The sequence below is a fragment of the Cherax quadricarinatus genome, unplaced genomic scaffold (genome assembly GCF_038502225.1).
Source record: "Cherax quadricarinatus isolate ZL_2023a unplaced genomic scaffold, ASM3850222v1 Contig1625, whole genome shotgun sequence".
NCBI classification, from domain to species: Eukaryota; Metazoa; Arthropoda; class Malacostraca; order Decapoda; family Parastacidae; genus Cherax; species Cherax quadricarinatus.
In genome coordinates, this window is record NW_027196651.1 from 16,968 (window position 1) to 32,202 (window position 15,235).

At 38.2% G+C, this 15,235-nt stretch overlaps 1 protein-coding gene across 1 annotated transcript in view; it reads right to left on the bottom strand.

Annotated features, from left to right (window-relative positions):
• Positions 1-5,836: 5,836 nt before the first annotated feature.
• Positions 5,837-15,235, bottom strand: part of LOC138851691 (sacsin-like) — a 52,972-nt gene continuing 43,573 nt past the window's right edge. The window contains exon 2 of the mRNA XM_070081084.1: positions 5,837-7,425. Within this exon, the coding sequence (XP_069937185.1) occupies positions 7,132-7,425 (294 nt within the window). The 3' untranslated portion in view covers positions 5,837-7,131. The remainder of the gene's footprint in view (positions 7,426-15,235) is intronic.

The window sequence follows — 15,235 nt, forward strand, 5'->3', positions numbered from 1 at the left end:
ACACTAATAGAAGTCTCTCTTTATTGTATGTCTCTTTAACAAGTAAAATTAAAACAGATAAAAATGGAACATAGATATAATTGACACAAAACCGAAATGCAGAAAAGCTGAAATGAATAAAACTGAAGCACTAGCAAAACTGAAATGCTAGTAAAACTGAAACACTAGAGCGAGGAAGACGACCAAAGCTGTCGTGAGATGGGAAGGAAGAAGGATGAGGAAGGATGGAAATACTGGAAAAGGATGGGAAGGAGGGGAAGAGGAGGAAACAAGGCAAGTGGCCCAACCACTTCTAATTGATATAATTGTTATAATTGAAACACTGGTAAAATTGATACTGGCAAAACTGAAACACAAGTATAACTGGAACACTAGTAAAATTGAAACACTGGTAAAACTGACATGGGTAAAACTGAAACACTGGTAAAACTGACAATGGTAAAATTGCAGCACTAATATAATTGCAACACTGGTAAAAGTGAAACACTAGTATAATTGAAACACTAGTAAAACTGAAACAATACTAAAATTGAAACACTACTAAAAATGAAACACTAGTTAAAATTGAAACATTGGTAAAACTGTTTATTATATTATACAGTAGTTCACTGTATATTGTAATAAGCAGAATAGAGGAAATAAGCTCTAAAGTACATTATTTAGGTATGTATACTGGTCAGAGAGACCATCGCAAGTCCAAGTTGTCAGTAAATATATATATACATATATATATATACATACATATATATATATATATATATATATATATATATATATATATATATATATATATATATATATATATATATATATATATATATATATACTTGACGTGCTGTTGGAGTGTGAGCAAAGTAACATTTATGAAGGGATTCAGGGAAACCGGCAGGCCGGACTTGAGTCCTGGAGATGGGAAGTACAGTGCCTGCACTCTGAAGGAGGGGTGTTAATGTTGCAGTTTAAAAACTGTAGTGTAAACCACCCTTCTGGCAAGACAGTGATGGAGTGAATGATGGTGAAAGTTTTTCTTTTTCGGGCCACCCTGCCTTGGTGGGAATTACCTGGAGTTTACCTGGAGAGAGTTTCGGGGGTCAACGCCCCCGCGGCCCGGTCTGTGACCAGGCCTCCTGGAATTGGCCAGTGTGATAATAAAAAAAAAAAAAAATAATATATATATATATATCTATGTATATATATATATATATATATATGTATATATATATATATATATATATATATATATATATATATATATATATATATATATATATATATATATATATATATATATATATATATATATTATATATATATATATATATATATATATATATATATATATATATATATATATATATATATATATATATATATATATATTGGAACAGAATTCTTCCTCTGTAAGCCATGCGTGTCATAAGAGGCAACTAAAATGCCGGGAGCAAGGGGCTAGTAACCCCTTCTCCTGTATATATTACTAAATGTAAAAGGAGAAACTTTTGTTTTTCCTTTTGGGCCACCCCGCCTCGGTGAGATACGGCTGGTGCATCGAAATAATCACTGTTTTTGCAGAGGTGTACAGAATACAACAGTGTAGAAGCATATATGTATAAAAATACACGACATATCCCTCCAAACTGCCAATATCCCAAACCCCTCCTTTAAAGTGCAGGCATTGTACTTCCCATTTCCAGGACTCAAGTCTGGCTAAATAAAAATAACCAGTTTCCCTGGATCCCTTCACTAAATATTACCCTGCTCACACTCCAACAGCTCATCAGGTCTCAAATACCATTCATCTCCATTCACTCCTATCTATCACGCTCACGCATGCTTGCTGGTATATATATATATATATATATATATATATATATATATATATATATATATATATATATATATATATATATATATTTCAACAAACCGGCCGTATCCCACCAAGGCAGGGTGGCCCAAAAAGAAAAACGAAACTTTCTCTTTAAATTTAGTAAATTGTACGGGAGAATGGGTTACTAGCCCCTTGCTCCCGGCATTTTAGTCGCCTCTTACAACACACATAGCTTACGGAGGAAGAATTCTGTTCCACTTCTCCATGGAGTTAAGAGGAAATAAACAAGAACAAGAACAGTGTCACAGCTGCTCTTTGCTGATGACACTGTGCTCTTGGGAGATTCTGAAGAGAAGTTGCAGAGATTGGTGGATGAATTTGGTAGGGTGTGCAAAAGAAGAAAATTAAAGGTGAATACAGGAAAGAGTAAGGTTATGAGGATAACAAAAAGATTAGGTGATGAAAGATTGAATATCAGATTGGAGGGAGAGAGTATGGAGGAGGTGAACGTATTCAGATATTTGGGAGTGGACGTGTCAGCGGATGGGTCTATGAAAGATGAGGTGAATCATAGAATTGATGAGGGAAAAAGAGTGAGTGGTGCACTTAGGAGTCTGTGGAGACAAAGAACTTTGTCCTTGGAGGCAAAGAGGGGAATGTATGAGAGTATAGTTTTACCAACGCTCTTATATGGGTGTGAAGCGTGGGTGATGCATGTTGCAGCGAGGAGAAGGCTGGAGGCAGTGGAGATGTCATGTCTGAGGGCAATGTGTGGTGTGAATATAATGCAGAGAATTCGTAGTTTGGAAGTTAGGAGGAGGTGCGGGATTACCAAAACTGTTGTCCAGAGGGCTGAGGAAGGGTTGTTGAGGTGGTTCGGACATGTAGAGAGAATGGAGCGAAACAGAATGACTTCAAGAGTGTATCAGTCTGTAGTGGAAGGAAGGCGGGGTAGGGGTCGGCCTAGGAAGGGTTGGAGGGAGGGGGTAAAGGAGGTTTTGTGTGCGAGGGGCTTGGACTTCCAGCAGGCATGCGTGAGCGTGTTTGATAGGAGTGAATGGAGACAAATGGTTTTTAATACTTGACGTGCTGTTGGAGTGTGAGCAAAGTAACATTTATGAAGGGATTCAGGGAAACCGGCAGGCCGGACTTGAGTCCTGGAGATGGGAAGTACAGTGCCTGCACTCTGAAGGAGGGGTGTTAATGTTGCAGTTTAAAAACTGTAGTGTAAAGCACCCTTCTGGCAAGACAGTGATGGAGTGAATGATGGTGAAAGTTTTTCTTTTTCGGGCCACCCTGCCTTGGTGGGAATCGGCCGGTGTGATAATAAAAAAAATATAAAAAGAACTAAAAAGAAAATAGAAGAAAACCCAGAGGGGTGTGTATATATATGCTTGTACATGTATGTGTAGTGTGACCTAAGTGTAAGTAGAAGTAGCAAGATATACCTGAAATCTTCCATGTTTATGAGACAAAAAAGGACACCAGCAATCCTACCATCATGTAAAACAATTACAGGCTTTCATTTTACACTCACTTGGCAGGACAGTAGTACCTCCCTGAGAGGTTGCTGTCTACCAACCTACTACCTAGGATATATATATATATATATATATATATATATATATATATATATATATATATATATATATATATATATATATATATATATATATATATAAAATTATTTGTCCAGTGTATTATTAAATTCTTCCCATTTATAATTAATAGAATTTGGGAAGAATTTAATAATACACTGGACAAATAATTTTTAAATTTTCTTGGGTAGAATAGCTTGGGGGTGAGTTGTGCAAAGGACCTATCCAAGTTGGCTCGCCGCGCGTCACGTGTTTAACCGTTGTGGGATCTGATAGTGAGGTGCTGGCCGGACCCCTTATATAGCTTCCTTGGATGCTTCACTTTCATAGTTCCTTGATAATGTGAGTAGTCACGAAAGCGCTTGGAATTTCTCTATTCGTTCAGAGTGGTTGTTTTGCATATATATATATATATATATATATATATATATATATATATATATATATATATATATATATATATATATATATATATATATACATATATAATATATAGGTATATATGTAGGTATATATATACCTAGGGATTGGCGGAGAGCATGTATAGTCCCTTTATATAAAGGAAAAGGGGACAAAAGAGACTGTAAAAATTATAGAGGAATAAGTTTACTGAGTATACCAGGAAAAGTGTACGGTAGGGTTATAATTGAAAGAATTAGAGGTAAGACAGAATGTAGGATTACGGATGAGCAAGGAGGTTTCAGAGTGGGTAGGGGATGTGTAGATCAAGTGTTTACATTGAAGCATATATGTGAACAGTATTTAGATAAAGGTAGGGAAGTTTTTATTGCATTTATGGATTTAGAAAAGGCATATGATAGAGTGGATAGAGGAGCAATGTGGCAGATGTTGCAAGTATATATTTATAGATGGGGTTGTAAATTAAGTAAATGCTAGGGTGTTCGGGAGAGGGGTGGGATTAAATTTTGGGGAATCAAATTCAAAATGGGAATTGACACAGTTACTTTTTGCTGATGATACTGTGCTTATGGGAGATTCTAAAGAAAAATTGTAAAGGTTAGTGGATGAGTTTGGGAATGTGTGTAAAGGTAGAAAGTTGAAAGTGAACATAGAAAAGAGTAAGGTGATGAGGGTGTCAAATGATTTAGATAAAGAAAAATTGGATATCAAATTGGGGAGGAGGAGTATGGAAGAAGTGAATGTTTTCAGATACTTGGGAGTTGATGTGTCGGCGGATGGATTTATGAAGGATGAGGTTAATCATAGAATTGATGAGGGAAAAAAGGTGAGTGGTGCGTTGAGGTATATGTGGAGTAAAAAAACGTTATCTATGGAGGCAAAGAAGGGAATGTATGAATGTATAGTAGTACCAACACTCTTATATGGGTGTGAAGCTTGGGTGGTAAATGCAGCAGCGAGGAGACGGTTGGAGGCAGTGGAGACATCCTGTTTAAGGGCAATGTGTGATGTAAATATTATGCAGATAATTCGGAGTGTGGAAATTAGGAAAAGGTGTGGAGTTAATAAAAGTATTAGTCAGAGGGCAGAAGAGGGGTTGTTGAGGTGGTTTGGTCATTTAGAGAGAATGGATCAAAGTAGAATGACATGGAAAGCATATAAATCTATAGGGGAAGGAAGGCGGGGTAGGGGTCGTCCTCGAAAGGGTTGGAGAGAGGAGGTAAAGGAGGTTTTGTGGGCAAGGGGCTTGGACTTCCAGCAAGCGTGCGTGAGCGTGTTAGACAGGAGTGAATGGAGACGAATGGCACTTGGGACCTGACGATCTGTTGGAGTGTGAGCAGGGTAATATTTAGTGAAGGGATTCAGGGAAACCGGTTATTTTCATATAGTCGGACTTGAGTCCTGGAAATGGGAAGTACAATGCCTGCACTTTAAAGGAGGGGTTTGGGATATTGGCAATTTGGAGAGATATGTTGTGTATCTTTATATGTGTATACTTCTAAACTGTTGTATTCTGAGCACCTCTGCAAAAACAGTGATAATGTGCGAGTGTGGTGAAAGTGTTGAATGATGATGAAAGTATTTTCTTTTTGGGGATTTTCTTTCTTTTTTTTTTGGGTCACCCTGCCTCGGTGGGAGACGGCCGACTTGTTGAAAAATATATATATATATATATATATATATATATATATATATATATATATATATATATATATATATATATATATATATATGCAATAAGATCACAGTAAACAGGTGATTTCAGAATATGCAAAACAGCCACTCTGAAAGAATAGAGAAATTCCAAGCGCTTTCGTGACTACTCAATGAGTTCCTTGATAATGTGAGTAGTCACGAAAGCGCTTGGAATTTCTCTATTCTTTCAGAGTGGTTGTTTTGCATATATATATATATATATATATATATATATATATATATATATATATATATATATATATATATATATATATATATATATATATATATCCCTCTGGGTTTTCTGCTATTTTCTTTCTAGTTTTTGCTCTTGTTTATTTCCTCTTATCTCCATGGGGAAGTGGAATAGAATTCTTCCTCTGTAAGCCATGCGTGTTGTAAGAAGCGACTAAAATGCCAGGAGGAAAGGCCTAGTAACCCCTTCTCCTGTATATATTACTAAATGTAAAAGGAGAAGCTTTCGTTTTTCCTTTTGGGTCACCCCGCCTCGGTGGGATACGGCCGATGTGTTAAAAAAAGCATATAGTATACAGTGGAGCCTCAAAAATCGAACTGCTCCCAACACAACCAATTATGTAAGTGTATTTTTGTAAGCGCTTTTATAAGTGTATTTTTGAGGGTCTGAAATGGACTAATCTAATTTACATTATTCCTGAAGGGAATAAATTCATTCGGTAAAGGCACTCGAACAGCCTTCTGGACCGAAGAAAGTTCGATATTTGAGGTTCCACTGTATATGTATATGTGTAGTAGGTTGGTAGACATCACCCACCCAGGGAGTACTACTGTCCTGCCAAGTGAGTGTAAAATGAAAGCCTGCAATTGTTTTACACAATGGTAGGATTGCTGGTGTCTTTTTTTCTGTCTCAGATACATGCAAGATTTCAGGTACATCTTGATACTTATACTTACACTTAGCTCACACTATACATGCATGTACAAGCATATATATATATACACACTTCTCTGGGTTTTCTTCTATTTTCATACTAGTCATTGTTCTTGTTTATTTCCTCTTATCTCCATGGGGAAGTGGAAAAGAAGTCTTCCTCCATAAGCCATGTGTGTTGTAAGAGGCGACTAAAATGCCAGGAGCAAGGGGCTAGTAACATACAAAATACTAATTATAAATAAAATCTTTCCTTTTATAATGTTCCACATTCATTCATTAATCCATTTTAAAATGTACTTCGATAAACAGTGAAGTGTTTTAAGTGATGTTGCTTTAGCATAATGTAAGGAATAGGTTCTGAAGATGTTGAACTTTCATGAAATGTTAACTTAAAAAAATTGATCTACATACTAAACAATGTGATTTGCAAATAGTTATTTATTTTATTTATTATCACACTGGGCGATTCCCACCAAGGCAGGGTGGCCCGAAAAAGAAAAACTTTCACCATCATTCACTCCATCACTGTCTTGCCAGAAGGGTGCTTTACACTACAGTTTTTAAACTGCAACATTAACACCCCTCCTTCAGTTATTATTACATTGAATATTTTTATGGGTACTGTAGTACAATATTCATTATATTTTAACAGCCACTACACAAAATTTAAAAAAAAATTACTTTACAAAGTGAGGCCTAAGAACCTTCATTAAGTCACCAGTTTTGCTTAACATGTACTTGGCATCATCACTGGTGTAATGGTCACATGGACAGCCTTTCACTGAGGGATATCGCAAAAATGTATGATGACCAACACGATTATCTAAGGCAATTGCAAGGGAAAGTGATTCCTTAGATTCCAAACTTGATGATATAGTAATCAGTGAATGACATGCTGAACCACTCTGAAAATTTGCTGCCATTCTTCGGTTCTGAAGATATAAAGATGCCTTCAAAATCTTCTCTGCTGCCTGAAAGGAATAAAATTTATGTTTGCTTATTTGGTTATCAATATGTGGTTATAAGACTACAAGTATGCATGTAGTGTATAAATATTAGTTTCTAATGGATGTGGAATATCAAGCAGATTACATGGATACCATACTCAAAGACCTGCTCCAACAACGTGATATTAATTAAAAAATATATACAGTAGGGCCCCCTTTACTGGGGCCTGACCACATCGACTCAAGGCTGAGGGACTGATTACCTCAAACTCCTCCTGTTCTTCACCATTCTCCTTTGTATGGACTGATGAAGCCACTGTGTGGTGAAACGTTTCCTCATTAAAGATACCTAAGTGTTGCACATGTGTCTAATTTATCAACTAGGCAAACTGTTCCACTCATCAACATAAGAACGGAGGAACACTGCATTAGGCCTGTTGGCCTATACTTGGCAGGTCCTTCACAAATCCAACACACTAACAAATAAATGCTACCCAAACAATAAGCTTTGATAATTCTATTTACTCACGTGCAAGTCCCACCCAAATCCAACCCCTCTCACTCATGTATTTATCCAACCTAAATTTGAAACTACTCAAGGTTTTAACTTTGATAGGACCCTAGGTAGCTTTAAGAACATAAGAAAGAAGGAACACTGCAACAGGCCTACTGACCCATGTGGAGCAGGTTCATGTCCCCACCCCCCCGGATTAGCCCAATGACACACCTTCCCCGGGATTAGCCCAATGACCCACCTCCCCCCGGATTAGCCCAATGACCCACCCAGTATGGTCACCTCCACTCAAGGATGGAGCACGGCACCAGACCCAGCAGCACAAGCTAGTCAGGTACAACTCACACCCACCCACACCCACTCAAGTATTTATCTAACCTATTTTTAAAACTACACAATGTTTTAGCCTGAATAACTGTACTCGGGAGTTTGTTCCACTCATCCACGACTCTTTTACCAAACCAGTGCTTTCCTATATCCTTCCTGAATCTGAATTTTTCCAACTTGAAACCACTGCTGCGAGTCCTGTCTTGGCTGGAAATTTTCAGCACGCTTTTTACATCCCCTTTATTTATTCCTGTTTTCCATTTATACACCTCGATCATATTCCCCCTAATTCTATGCCTTTCAAGAGAGTGCAGATTCAGGGCCCTCAGTCTATCCTCATATGGAAGATTTCTGATACATGGGATCATCTTTGTCATCCTCCTCTGTACGTTTTCCAGAGCATTTATATCCATTCTGTAATACAATGACCAAAACTGAGCAGCATAATCTAAATGAGGCCTAACCAAGTTGAAGAACAACCTGAGGACTTCTATTATTTATACTTCTAGATATGAAGCCAAGAATTCTGTTAGCTTTATTGCAAACACTAATGCACTGTTGTCTTGGTTTTAGATTACTGCTAACCAGAACTCCTAAATCCTCTTTGCAATCAGTAGTATTAAGATCTACATTATTCAGTTTATATGTGGCATGGTTATTTACCTGTCCAACATTTAGAACTTTGCATTTGTCAATATTAAACTGCATCTGCCACTTCTCCGACCATTGCATCAGTCTATTCAAATCATCCTGGAGTGCTCTAGTGTCCTCATTAGAATGAATTGGACGGCCTATTTTGGTGTCATTAGCAAATTTGCTTATGTTGCTATTTATTCCCTCATCTATGTCGTTTATGTAAACTGTGAACAACAACGGGCCCAACACTGACCCCTAAGGAACACCTCTTGTGATGTGCCCCCATTCTGATTTCTCCCCATTTATGCAAACTCTCTGCTGCCTATTTGTCAGCCATGCCTCTACCCAGGAAAAAATTTCTCCTCCTATTCTGTGTGCCTTAAGTTTCCTCAATAGCCTCTGATGTCGAACTCTATCGAAAGCCTTACTGAAGTCCATATACACAATATCATATACATTACCATGATCTACCTCCTCAAACAACTTAGCGAAAAAAGTTAGTAAATTCATAAGACAGGAGCACCCCTTTGTAAAACCGTGTTGAGATTCATTAATCAATCTCTGCCTATCAAGATGGCTACTAATTGCTTCGGCAATTATTGATTCCATAAATTTTCCCACTATGGAGGTAAGGCTTATTGGTCTATAGTTCGAAGCCAAGGACCTGTCACCTGCCTTGTAAATAGGTACAGTGGACCCCCGCATAGCGACTTTAATCCGTGCGAAATGTTCGGTATGCGAATGAATTTTCCCCATAAGAAATAATGGAAATCAAATTAATCCGTGCAAGACACCCAAAAGTATGAAAAAAAAATTTTTACCACATGAAATATACAGGAGGGCCCCACTTATACGGCGGGTTAGGTTCCAGGCTACCGCCGTAAAGCGGAAACCGCCGTAAAGTAGAACACCCTTTTTTTCCACTTACAAATGCATACAAACACTAGATAACAAGTTTACACTAACATATATTATGTTAGCAATAGAACCAGGCATCAAAAAACAATAAAAAAGTACAATACACACACAGTGCACTCATTACTTACCTTAAAATATTTATAGTCTTAATCTAGGGTGAGACAAGTAGTATTTATTGTAAGAAATCAAGTGTGGTATGTATGGTAGTCAGCCAGGCTACCATACCAGGCCACCCCACCCACACATACTATTCTATGATATTTAAGCATCCCAGAGCGATAAAATGTATATACAGTTCACTCATTACTTACCTTAAAATATTTATAGTCTTAATCTAGGGTGAGACAAGTAGTATTTATTGTAAGAAATCAAGTGTGGTATGTATGGTGTCAGCCAGGCTACCATACCAGGCCAACCCACCCACACACACTATTCTATGATATTTAAGCATCCCAGAGCGATAAAATGTATATACAGTTCACTCATTACTTACCTTAAAATATTTGTAGTCTTAATGTAGGGTCAGGAGTAAGTAAATGAGATAAAACGAATAAATGAGAGAGAGAAAGAATGAGTGCATGAGAGAGTACAGGCGCAGAGTTATGTAAACAAACCAGGCGAAGGTAAGTTTTGTAAACGAAGTGTACACGTCTGGTTTGTGTACAAGTTACATTGTGTACAGGTTGTCTCTACATTGATACGGTAGAATAAATAAAGAAGAACACTCCCATTCTCATGTAACATCATTTTGAGAAGAAATGATGCTCTGAGTGAAGGCAATGGAAGTAAGTCACTCTGACTTTTTTGGGTTATCCTAGGTTCTCTACACATATGTTGTTATGTATTTATGTTATGTATCGTGTTTATTATATAATTTTGAAAAAAAATATCACGTAATATACAACATTTAATGATACACCGAGCTCAGACAGCGTAAACAAACTGAACAGGTTGTGGACGATCACTCGGTCAGGCGAAATAGACGGTATTAATACGTGTCCAGTTTTAGTTCATTCATGTACATTTGTAAGAGTTTGTGAAACTTTCACCTTATATTATTTTTATTATTATTATAATAATTAAATCACGAAACAAATACTCTTACACTGTGTACAAGTTAGTACAGAATTATAGCTATAAAGTGAAGGCATACGAAAGGAATATTTTTCTACAGTTATCCCTAGTAACAGGTGACGGGCTAGAGGAAACGTAATTCTTCCGACACTTCTACAAACCGTTTGGTAAACATCTCGTATATATTTGTACAAATTTTTATACTGTGGGTGCATGTATCATGTTTGTGTGTTACATAATGTGTTTCTTATATAATTTTGAAAAAAATATCATAGATAGATTAAGGGAAATGTCTATATTAACGTAATATGCGACATTAATGCGCCCAAGAGATTATTATTATTACTATTATTATTACTATTATTATTATTATTATTATTATTGCATCAAGAGTAGAGAGACTCTTAGTGATTTTAATGTGTACCTACATGCCAGCACAGTGTGTAAGTTTATTTAGGTACAGGTGTACACAAGTTTAATTATCAAGTACAATACATATAAAATATAAAATAACTTTAAAACACTTGAAATTTTGGAAAGTTTCCAGACATAATAAGGAGATGTGCTCAGGGAGAATGTAAACAAACTCGGTGGGCCGCTGTGACCGTATTAGAAAGACAGGTGGGGGAGCCGTATAGCGAGTTTTGGTCATAATTTGAAATGTCCGTATTAGCGGAACGCCGTAAAGCGGGGCCCTCCTGTACATTTTCCTACACACAAAGAGAAGGATACATGCACAATAGTAGAGTAGTACATGCACAATATATATTGTGCATGTACTACTCTACTAAATGAAGAATAAATAACACTTACCTTTATTGAAGATGCAGCAATGACTGATGAGACACTGTGTCCTGGGAGTGCCTTTTCCTCCTGAGTACTGTAGGTCCTGTTTGGCATTTTCTTCCAGAACAGGCCTTATCACACTGTGTATGCCACTATGATTCTTAAATCTCTCAAACCAACCTTTGCTGGCTTTAAATTCACCAATATGAGCACTAGTTCCAGGCATTTTTCCCTGTTCACCTGGGTGTTAGTCGACTGGTGTGGGTTGCATCCTGGGAGACAAGATTAAGGACCCCAATGGAAATAAGTTAGACAGTCTTCGATGACACTGACTTTTTTGGGTTATCCTGGGTGGCAAATCCTCTGGGGTTAATTGTTTCTTGGTATTCTCAATAAGCCACACCAACAATGGTGCTACAGCAGCAGCAGCAGCTGACGGTGGTACAACAGCAGCAGACGATGCTACAGCAGCAACAGACGATGCTACAGGAGCAACAGACGATGCTACAGCAGCAGCAGACGATGCTACAGCAGCAACAGACGATGCTACAGCAGCAGCAGACGATGCTACAGCAGCAGCAGATGATGCTACAGCAGCAGCAGATGATGCTACAGCAGCAGCAGACGATGCTACAGCAGCAGCAGACGATGCTACAGCAGCAGCAGACGGTACTACAGCAGCAGCAGCAGCTGACGGTGGTACAACAGCAGCAGCAGCTGACAGTGCAGCAGCAGCTGACGGTGGTACAGCAGCAGCAGCAGCTGTACCACCAATAGTAGCGATGGTTGATTGGGGTTTATTATACAACCTGGCCAGCTCGGAGACACGCACTCCACTTTCATACTTATCAATGATCATTTTCTTCATCTCTATAGTAATTCACACCCTTATTGCTGTAGGGTTGGCACTAGAAGCTTTCTTGGGGCCCATGGTCACTTATTTTCCAGAAAAAATCACCAGAAACACTGTAATAATATGAAATGTTCCGATTGTATGCTTGGATGTTACCGCGGAGGCTGGCTGGTAAACAATGCCACTGGCGGAACATGTGAGCGTGGCTCAGGCCGCACATTGGACGCGTCTCGGACGAAGAGCAGTGAGCGGGTTTTTGGGCAGTATGCGAGGCAAAATTTTTGCGAAAAAAGCGAGCGGTATGCGGATTGTACGGTATGCGATGCGTGCGGTATGCGGGGGTCCACTGTATTACATTTGCCATTTTCCACTTATCAGGCACTATGCCAGTTTGTAGTAATATGTTAACAAGATTAGCCAAAGGTATGCTAAGCTCCTCTTTACATTCCTTTAACACCCTTGTAAACAGTTCATCAGGGCCTGGGGATTTGTTAGGTTTTAGTTTCTCTATCTGTCACTAGTTACTGCAATCGTACATAGTTTATCATCCTGTTCTACATAATCTATTATTTCAGGAATATCGCTAGTATTTTCCTGGGTGAAAACTGAGAGGAAGTAGGTATTGAGAATTTCACACACATCCTTATCACTGTCAGTGATCTAACCAGAGTTACTCTTAAGTGGGCCAATCTTGTCCCTAATCTTACTTCTGTATGCCTGAAAGAACCCTTTTGGGTTAGTCTTTGAATCTCTTGCGACAATAGCCTCATAATCCCTTTTAGCTTTTCTTATTCCTTTTTTTATTTTTCTCTTTAATTCAATATATTGATTTCTTAACTGCCCATCCCCTCTTTTGATACGCCTATATATGCCTCTCTTTTGACCAATGAGATGTTTTAATCTATTGTTCATCCATTTGGGATCATTTTTGTTAGATCTAATTTCCCTACTCTGAACAAAAGTTGTCTGGGCAGCTAGAACTATGCTCTGAAAAACGTCATATTGGCAACCAAGATCACCTACCTGATTGGACAAATATATGAGTGAGAAGAGCATGTATGTACAGGTCCTCCATCACAAATCCTGCATAACTGGGACCTGTAGTGTGCCGGATTACTGAGTTTGCCGGATTACAGAGTGGTTAGGTTAGAATACACTTAATAAAATTAACCAGCTTGACTTAAAGTTCACTGAACATCGGCTAAAATCGAACATTTCCACTACTTTGAGCTCAATTTCAAGGTACTTTTCGTCATGAAAGCCATATATATTCCATTCTATCAAATGAGACCAAAAAAAACGAAAATACAACCACAAAAACCATGCGAAAATATACGGCAAAGAGGCGGCAATTGGCTGAGAAGTGAACTCCCTTATTTGTCCTCCGTCTTTCTTATTTTTGTTGTACGTTAAGAAGCATCTTTCCATCATACATTGCCCAAGTTTCAATAAGACAGCCCAACAAACAACTGAGAGAAAAAAATATTTACCAAAAATCATATATGGCAAGCCCAAGCCAGGTACTGGAAATAAGTCAGTTTGTCTCACTTTTTTGGGTTATGCTAGGTTCTCTATACATACACTGCTATGTAGTATAATCTATGTAACTGTATTTGTGTATACCTAAATAAACTTATTTACTTCTAGTCTGTCAACTGAGTACAAGAAACCGCCCATTCACTTATTTCAACTACCCAATATAGTGGTCAGAAATTGGCAATTTGGCAAATTTCACACAAATTTCAAAAGATGCCAGTTTCAAAATAGGGTCCAGAATAAACAATGCAGACATTCTTGGCACTAAAATAATATTTTCTCTGTTCATTAGTCACGGCTCCAGGCCCCTCATATATTACTCTTGCTTTCCATTTGAAATTTTTATTCACAAAAAAATAGAAGATTTACTGTTATGCAGACTGCTGCATTATTGTAATAACTGTATAAATAATGTCAACCCATTCTTGACTCCGTATTGGAATTTGGACTGGCAGGCAGACATTTTCATTTTTGGTGTACAGTAAGAAGTATCTTTCCATCATACATTGCCCAAGTTTCAATAAGATAACCCAACAAACAATTGAGAAAATAACAACAGCAATAATAATAATGACATCCTAGAGGGACTAGTACCGAAATTGCACAAGAAAATCACTCACAATGAAAGCAAAAGACTTGGCAGACGATGCAACATCCCCCCAATGAAAAGCAGGGGTGTCACTAGCACGTTAAGAGACCATACAATAAGTGTCTGGGGCCCGAGACTGTTCAACTGCCTCCCAGCATACATAAGGGGGATTACCAATAGACCCCTGGCAGTCTTCAAGCTGGCACTGGACAAGCACCTAAAGTCGGTACCTGACCAGCCGGGCTGTGGCTCGTACATTGGTTTGTGTGCAGTCAGCAGTAACAGGCTGGTTGATCAGGCTCTGATCCACCAGGAGGCCTGGTCACAGACCGGGCCACAGGGGCGTTGACCCCCGGAACTCTCTCCAGGTAAACTACTGGTAAATAATAATAATATCTTTATTTACTACAGGCATGCGTGAGCGTGTTTGATAGGAGTGAATGGAGACAAATGGTTTTTAATACTTGACGTGCTGTTGGAGTGTGAGCAAAGTAACATTTATGAAGGGATTACTTGAGTCCTGGAGAAAGTACAACTCTGAAGGAGGGGTGTTATGTTGCAGTTTAAAAACTGTAGTGTAAAGCATGGCAAGACAGTGATG